Genomic DNA, 9,317 nt, shown 5'->3' with positions numbered 1-9,317 from the left:
GTGGCTATTGCTGCTCATGCTAATTTGTGTTTCAGGCATGGCAGAAAGTTGGAGAGTGATTTCCTGTGAGGAAAAGTGTGAACGGGCAGCAAGTCTAAATTCCAACTAATGAGGATGGGCAATGTTTCTGTATTACAGATAGACTCCACTCAGCAAAATGTAATTAAACATATAAAGTAAACACAAGATGACAAGATCCTGAAGGTAAAATAAGGCTTTTAAGGAAAAATAAATTATTTAAACATACCGCAACGAGATCATTGGATTGTATGAAAGTTTATTCTAGATGTTAGAAACAGTTTACATGACATCTCATCTTTTTCCTGAGCTTTTTTTTTTTTTAACTCTTTAACACAGACCAAAACCACCCAACCACCTAGTCTACTGTGGTGGGACAGTGTGTGCACGTGTTGCTGTCTATGAAGCCGTCATGACTGTAAGTGGTGATCAAGCTGCAACTTCTGTGGCTGGGAAGTGAAGCCAAGGCAGAAGTACCAAAAATGCAATTCCTTAAAGGGCTACTTGAATCAGACTCCAGAACATGTCAATCTTAATAAGCCCCCATATTAAAATATGTAACAGTTTAAACATGTTTACAGCCTGGTACAAAAAAAATGTTTTGGTCTCTATAGCTAATTTCCCCATTCATGAGTCAGAACTCGTGTTTTGGTTTTAATATAGATAGATTCTGTTAAATCATTGTACAGGTTCAGCAAGTGTTCTCTGAGCTTTCAACTACAGATACAGCTCTTCTTCCTCCATAGTCTGAGGAGGCTCAACACGGAATCTAGAATACTTTGTATCATGACTGGTTGCATCACCACCTTGTATGGCAGTCCTAAGGCATTACAGAGAGTGAAAACTGCTCAGCACACCACCTTCTGTTGCTGCCATCATAGATCCAAATCACTCCAGACACAAATTGTTCTCCCTGCTGCAGACAATATCTTGTCCCGCAACACAGCAGTCTAAGGGACAGCTTCATCCCACTCGCACACTTTACCCATATACTACTTTTGTCTAATCTTACCTGTTTACGTCTCTGTATATACTACCTTATTATGTATATGACAAATAAAGAACTTGAGCCTGAACATCTCAGGTCATGTGATGGCACCTGAACCACAGCGATGGAGCAGTTGAAAAAAAGTTGTTAAGTCTCTGGTTGAGATTAGTATGCCACTTTATTATAATTAGCTTATTTACCAATAATGACTGGACACTAAAAATCAAGCCAATTCATTTTCACTGACAATTCAATAGTTATTTCTGATGTGACATCAAGCTGGTAAAGTGCTACACAGCAGTACTTTCATCATGCTTATCCTATTTGAGGAAGCTTCATTGGTAGAGCCACTATGAGGGATTTGTAACATTACACATTCTCTAAATTGTTACACTGTGTGATAAATGTAAACACTCAATGCTAACCTGCTAGCTAACATCTTTAAATTGTTCCACAAAAAGCTCTGATGGCTAATGTCTAAATAATTGTGATCATAATATAATGATATAATCTCCACATTGGTAAACTTCATTCACCAAATACTGCACTGATGGCCTTCTGTTCCATATGTTCTGTTAGTACACTTCTATGTAGCACACTGTGTACACTATGCACTTCCTGGTGTAGTGCGCTACAGTAATTTCAGCAGTGTTCTTTGCTGAATTGCAACTGGGCGGACCATTAACACCAACATTTGACTGCCAAAACATAAATGATATATATATAAAACATGTACAACTTACATTTGTATATAGTGGTATTGTCCGCAACAACTACAGCTCTGGCAGCTTCCTTGGCCACCATTTTCTGAAAGCCGGTGGTCCCTGCACTTCTGCTATGTAGCTGAAATGGCGACCACTGAGTGCAAGAAGTGTGTAGCGCTCTACACTCCACAAGACTTTTTGACCATTCATGTACTCACAGTAGGCTACTCTGCATTCGCCATAACTGACAGTGTGAATCCACTTATGTACTCAAAATAGCAAGTGTAAGTGTGGAAGTACTCAAACTGAGACACAGTATTTTTTTGCTTTCCCAGACAGCCTGCATCCAACGTTTTAACTTGAACTCTGAAACTTAGGACTACCACCCACATCAATAAACTACCGGATAATTAGAATACGGTATATGATGATGCACAATAAATCGTCCAGTATGACAGTGTGAACACTACTTTTGAATAAAGTAAAAAAAAAAAAAAATTACAAGTGCTATGACCAAGGTTTGTGCTGCATTTTCAAAACATCATGCACCACAGTGGCACAGATGGATGGTGTAAGCTGATAATGTGTTTCTGCTTGCATTTCCTCTTGTACTTACATCAAAGCATGGGGTACCATGCTATTTCACCTTGAACCAAGGTCTGTGCCCCCCCCCCCCTTCCTGTCTGTCTTGAGGTGCACTATCAAATAAAGGTGAAATAGTCATAAAAATATATTTAGAATAATAGTAAATTTACATCAGAGCACTGTGGACTTAATTTTTAGTGGCTGCTATTTCTTTGATGTCCTTAAATTATTCCTGTGACTGTTGGATGGTGGTGTTCCTGGTGTTAAAGAGAAAGATGGAGGTTGTTTATTTATAACAGATGCTGCAATTAATGAGAGACATTTGAAAGTAGAGCAGCTTTAATTTGAGATGCAGAGACAACACAATATGTCCTCCTGTCTCTATTGATCAGACACACATGAGAAAAAAAAAACTGCTTATGCATCGGTAGAATAGAATAATGGCACTTTGGCACTTAACAATAGCAACAGATACAGCCGCTATCTAAAAAAGCTTGTACAGCATAGCAGAGGGTAAATGGGAGCTGGAGAGTCTGGTGCGAATCGATAAAAGCCATCAAACACCTGAGGGGTCCCCCAATTTTCCCACAAACCACTCCACCCCCTGGGCAGGGGGGAAACAATGGTGGGGCATCAATACCTGCAATTGGGAGAAGGTGGGGCAGGAGACAGTGAGCAAACCACACAAGCGGGTCACCTCTCCTCCAGACAGCAAATGGGCACGCAATCGTTTGCATCAATTCTGTCCAGTGGGAGATGGAGGACAGGATGGGGAAGGGGTGCCATTAAGAGTGTATTGGTATAGAAGGTGGGCGCCGGGGAGGAAGAAGGGGTGTGGGTTTTTTTAAAGCAGGTAGCGATGGAGACACAGGGGGATATAGGTGTTTTCAATTACCCACAAATTCACAGCAATTTCCTCCTTTTTCTGACCACACCTCCCACTGCGAGGCTGATGGGAGTCCCGAACAAAGAGGCGTGGAGATAGCAATTGTTGGGCTGTGGGTTGGTGGGGAGGAGCAGGAGGAGGTCCGTTTTCATCCATCTGCCTTGTTCAACCTTTCTCTGTCACCTTGCAGCTTTTATTGGAGCCTTCTTCTTCTTTTTTTTTTTTGCAAAGGGTAGGAACTTCAAAGTGCATTTCAACTTCTGTGTAGATGTTGATAAGCCACTTCCTGAGAGCAAGAGACACTCTTATGGTGCTTAAAGATAACGGGCGCACACACACATACACACTGCATTGTTCCATTCAGCAGAACAAGGCCGTGCTGTTTCTGCTTTGCAAAGTGGTTAAATTTGCTCTGTGTCACACCTCATCTCGCTGATCACTGTCGCCCTTAGTTCAAAAACTCCTCTGCAACTCATCCATTTTCATTGTGTTCCTCAATTAGCAGAGAGGGTAGATTTGTAATGTTTTGCATTAAAGTGCAGCAGATACTTTGTGTGTGGTGTCCTGGAGCAGATATGTGCTGACAAAAACACCTCAGCGGGGATGAAAATGACAGAAAAGGAACCATTGTGTTCATTAGAAGGAGGGAGTGTGTGGACCATGATAATAGCATCCACCCATGCAGGCCTGTCTGGCCTTTATCAACTGGGAGAAACTCTTATCCCCCAATCCAAGGTTAGAGCTATGTTGAATTATTCTTGATAAAACACTAATTAATGAACCTTTTCTCCCTGGTAAACTTAAAATAAACATAAGGAAAATAAATAAAAGACAAACAAAGAAAGCAAATACATAAACCAATGTAGAACTCAGCCAGGCCTTTGACCCTCAAAGCTCCAGGTTCACTCAATGGAGCCATTATCTAGTTTAATTTTTATAAAATGTAAATTTACTTAAATTGATTCATATGTTGGTTATTTTCTTGTGTCCAGTAGAATTCCACAGCACAACTTGTTTTGCCTCACATTTAAGAAGCTTGTTATCTTGCTAGTTTTCTTGTGGGGAAGCTTTCACGAGTTTGGGGTCAAAACAACCCACAGCCGGTTAATCTGACCATGATTTGAGGCCAGTGGGCGAGTTAAGCAAGTTTTTAGCCATGTTAGCCACGTGGCTTTAGTGCAGTGGCCCTATGGGTCAAAACACAACAACATCTCTGAAATCACAATGACAATTGTGAAAAGATGGGACAACAATTCGTATTTGTGATTGGACAGGACCCATGTGAATTTAGAGTTTATTTAATGGCACCGGATGGCAACAAATGAAACACCTGACATGTTGGCCTTTTGATATATGTCTTGTGTGCACACACTCTCCAAAATATAGCACCATCATCACGTCAAAATATAACATTTACAATTACTTCTATAACTGAATACCTACAAATCAGTGATGTTCAATGACATTCTTATCATTCTCAACTGGAGTTTATGTTTAGCGCTCGTTTACACATGCTGGTAAGATGGTATACCTACATCAGCATTCAGCTACAGCCTCACAGAGCTTCTAGTGGAATGTTATTGTAGGAAAAATGCTCGGTGGAGTCAAGTGGCAGCAGTGAGTTACAGCATGTTTCCTGTTAATCTTGCACCTTCCTTTCCAATGCAACCGTCCACACATCAAAAACCTCTCTACAGGAGACAGGAAGTTTCCCTTGCTTGCAGATGTTGCCACATGAACATATGAGAGGCCTGATAGGAGCCTCTATCAACCATGTCACTTCCCCTTGTTCTCTGCCTCGGCAATGAGGAACAACTATGTAGCCGTTTTACACACTCGCACTGAAGTGGATGTGAGAGAAAGAGAGAGAAAGAGAGAGAGAGAGTGTGTAGGGGGTAGGTTAGGGTTCTTTCTGGATGGTTAGCCTTATCTTCCCTCCCATGCACATTCTCAATATATGCTATGCCAGATGGCCAGAGAACACAGAGCTGCTAATGGTACCACTTGATCATGTCTGTGCTCTGCTATAAATCAGTATATTAACAACGTACATAAATGCCATACACAGAGCATTTGATTGATCCCCATGTGACGCATAAAGTCATTTCATAAAAGGAGAGGAAACACTTAAAGGACAATGTAGGTTTAGCCGTGCGTGTCTGAGTGTTAGTTCATGGGAGAGATCTCACAGGCATTATCCACAATTTAAATATGTTTACTAACTAACTAATTAGAATGGCTCTTGATGTCTGCATTTACATATATTTTTAGCTTATAGGAGGTGAGATTACTGATGAACATGTGGGAAGAGTTAATTGGCCTGCATGTATGGCTCCATGCTGAAACAGCTTTTATGTTGAAGTTCATTGTAAACAAGTGGTTATGAATTCAAATCCAAGGGAGAGCTATCAAATTCCATGTGAGCCACAGCTTCAACCACGCACGCACGCACACACACACACACATATCTCTCTCTCTCTCTCTCTCTCTCTATATATATATATATATATATGTGCGTGTGTGTGTGTGTGTGTGTGTATAGATAATATATATATATATATATATATATATATATATATATATATATATATATATATATATATATATATATATGTGCGTGTGTGTGTGTGTGTGTGTGTGTGTAGACACACAATGGTTAATGAGAGGGAGTGTGTCTCTAGTAATACATTACTGCTCCCATGTGGTGAAATGGGAAAATAAAGGGTCACTTCACCCAAATAAGAAAAAGGACGTATACTTTCTCATTTGTCCCTACGTCTGGTGGTGTTTCTTCATGCAGATAGTTTTGGTAATTTGTCCAGTTTTCACGCCATCTGTCTCTAGATTTTACGCCTCCGCCCTAATACGATGGAAGTGAATGGGATTTTGTTTGTGGCAAACAAAGCATTGAAGAATTAGACTTAGAAAAGCAGTGTCAACATGTTCCACAATCACAGTCTCCACATTACTCCACAGTTGATCCACAGAACTATGTCGTCAACAGTTTTCATGTATTTTTTGCTTAGGAAATAGTAAGAAAATTTATGACTATAGAGTACTTTTCTTCAGGACTGTGAATGAATGTTGAATCAAAATTCTACGACGCATAGTAGCTCTGTTTATACTACTTTCTGGAGCCTGCTTGGGGGGTGCTTTCCACACATGTGAAAATTAATGTAATAGTGACCCAGAATGAACAATACCAGGACCCTGAATCTAAACTAGCTAAAGGGGATTTAGCTATCACTGAAGTAAGCAGCTACGCAAGCATTTCTTTCTTTTTTTTTTAAACCAGTACAGAAAGTACATGAAGCAGCCCACAAGACGTTCTAACCAGGCTGGAAGTCCCCACCAGAGAGGAACAGAGAACGACCTAAGGGGCACTGATGTTCACAGAGATCAACTTCATCTTCACCTTCTGCCTTGCCCAGTCCCTTATTTCAACATCGACAGTGATCCCCAAAGAAACTTCATCCAAGCTTCCTAAATGACTAGCAGCCAGTAGTTCTGTCCTCTGTCCAAGGACTTCAGCACCTCCTCGCTACCTGTAAGAAAGATTAATCGGACAGGACTGTATGTGGATTAAACAGAAGCCAACCCCCTTGCCCATGAAGTCAACAATGGTTGTTGTTAGTTGTGTGGTTTCAGACTTTGAGACTGGTGAGAGACTAAAACAATCTATTCCGTACATGTCTTACATACTACACAGACAGTTACACTGAGCATGTTTTAAGTCACATTTATGTTGTTCTGTCTACTGTGCTGCACTACTGGAAGATGCTTTAATAAATGAGTATATCACTGGAAGGAACATTTAAACTGTCTGGCCGACACTGCCATTTCAATCTCCCTGGACACCTAGTCCTGCTACAATTTGCGTACCGCAGATGACTCACCTGGACATCAGGTTTCATTAAGTTTGCTGTTTACACAGTTGTGGTGGGCCTGACCTCCAAAGAGAGGGCCTACCAAGGACATGCCTCACCTCGAGTGTCTCACCTGAAGGAGTGTCACCAGGAGAACAACCTCTCTGTGAATGTCAGCAAAACTAAGGACATGAAAGTGGACTTTGGGAAGAAGAAGGAGAGGAGCTACTCTCCCCTTATGACCAATAGAGAGAGCCCCAGTGAAGAGGGTGCGTCTGTATCTCCCCTCACTTCAACACCTTAGTGTGTAGAACCACTTAGGGACTTCAGGCTTTATACCTGAGGCTTCTACCTTTCATGGTGCTTAAGACTGCCAGGTTTGAAAACAGCTCTAAGAGGGACTATCTGACCCTGCAGAGGGTGGTGCGGTCAGCCTCGACAAGACTTGAATGATAGTACTGTTCATATATATACTGATTTTCTACTGAAGGAAATGCCCGTTTGACACTGTCAACAGAGATTATTCCTTTGTTAGATAGTAGTTCCAATAAAAACTGTTCACAGCAATGTGTGAATTATCCTTCGCAATGAGGACACTGTTTCATTTATATTTATGCTGTGAGCGCCACAAATTAAATTCCATTTTGCTCCATTGATTTGTGATGGAGGTGGATGTAACCATCTGCACGACAATACTAATAGAGGTGAGAATTTCTTCTTTTTTAAATAATTGTTATTGGGATGAACTGATTCATTAAAACATAATCTGTATTCCATTGTTTGAACGATTCCCAGTGCCAATAAAGAGCCTCCAAATGATTCAAGAGAATAAACTCATTGGCCATTATGGCAGCAAAATGTTCAAAATACACACACAATAAAGAGAAAGACAAAAAAGAAGTTGTTGAGTCATATTCCTGTGCATTTCTTATACTTCCTAAATGTTGTCCATGTCTGTTGATACCTCACTGAAAGCTGTCTCACCAACATCAGATATTGCCTTCTCTTGTAATGCTAACCTGTTCCTGCTCCGTCTGCTGGTCCTCTGTGCTATCTGACTACCCCTTGCTCTTGTTTTGGAATGGGGCTGTGTGTCAGGACCGCCATGGTTTTGCATGTGGGGTTGGAGATCAGTGTCAGTTTCCAACAAGGGCTCTATATTTAGCTGGTAAGGGGACTGGGTGACCCAGTCTGACTGCAACAGACTGTACAGACACACTCCTCTGGACCCCAATACTTGTTCACTTGCTGCCTGTTTCATTTTTATCTGTGTGTGGTGTCTCCTGGTGCTACTTGTGTTTCTTATTGAAGAGGAGGTGAGTTATTAATACTTTTTTTTCCTGCAGTGTGAGTGCTTATTGCTTATTTCTATACTGTGTTTTTAAATATCAGCATCCCCACACTGCCATAACAGATTGACCTGCAGTGTGGCTCTGCTGCGTGGCAATGGAGCTGTCATCTGTGGCCTACTGAGAATACAGCTTGGTGATTAGTGAAGTGGCAATTAGAGGGGATCATGTGCCAGTCTGAGGTGCCAGAGCCCAGACTGGGCCTGAACAGTCCTGACCCGCTGGTGAGAGAGGCTTTTCTGATGGCCCATGACTACATAGACTATGTAACCACAGGGGGGGCAGATGGCACCAGAGGTCCTGCCCCTACAGCCTGCACCGCAGCCCTGCGCCACGCCGGAGACGAACTCCTCACCCGCTTCCCCATCTTCTTCAGGCGCTGGCCTCGAGTCTTCCAGGATGTGAAGGAGAACACCGCCTGCCCCATGCTCGTGAGCATCTTGGACGAGCACTTCTTCCCCCATGTCCCTGGGGGGCGGCGCAGGGAGCTGGCTTGGAGTGCGGTGTTGTCAGTGTATGTGCTGGCTGGCCAGATGGCACTGCATTGCCACGAGAAGGGCATGGCGGTGGTCCTGCCACAGCTTAAGGAGTGTGTGGGGGCCTATGTGGAGAGGGTCATCTGTCCAGACATACGAGAAAAGGGAGGATGGGTAAGTGATCGCAAGTAAACATAGAACAATTATGATAGATTTTTAAGTAGCTAACATGTCAAAGTTCCATTAAAGAGGGCATCACACCGTGAAGTAGGGCTGGTAACATTCCCCAGAAATTGAATTCGAATATTAGTCTTAAAAAATGGTCCGAATATCGAATATATTCGAATATTCTTAATTAATTAATTAATTATTTTCCCCCCGCGGAGAATAGGACTTGTAACAGTATTGTAACAGTACCCCGTTATATCCAACAGAGGGCGTTGCA

The 9,317-nt window shown here is 42.0% G+C and overlaps 1 protein-coding gene across 3 annotated transcripts in view; it reads left to right on the top strand.

The window, feature by feature from the left end:
• Positions 1 to 5,986: 5,986 nt before the first annotated feature.
• The window catches only part of bcl2l16 (BCL2 like 16), an 11,533-nt gene continuing 8,202 nt past the window's right edge, over positions 5,987 to 9,317 (top strand). Inside the window, exons 1-2 of one of the 3 annotated variants that reach the window (XM_010736971.3) lie at positions 5,987 to 8,363; positions 8,462 to 9,046. In XM_010736971.3, coding sequence (XP_010735273.1) covers positions 8,564 to 9,046 — 483 coding nt within the window. In that variant the 5' untranslated portion in view covers positions 5,987 to 8,363; positions 8,462 to 8,563. Of the gene's footprint in view, positions 8,364 to 8,439; positions 9,047 to 9,317 lie in introns of all 3 variants that reach the window. The other 2 variants (XM_027276769.1, XM_027276773.1) reach the window with 2 other exon arrangements.

Source organism: Larimichthys crocea, chromosome III (genome assembly GCF_000972845.2).
Source record: "Larimichthys crocea isolate SSNF chromosome III, L_crocea_2.0, whole genome shotgun sequence".
NCBI lineage: Eukaryota > Metazoa > Chordata > Actinopteri > Sciaenidae > Larimichthys > Larimichthys crocea.
This window is presented reverse-complemented; position numbering and strand designations above follow the sequence as displayed.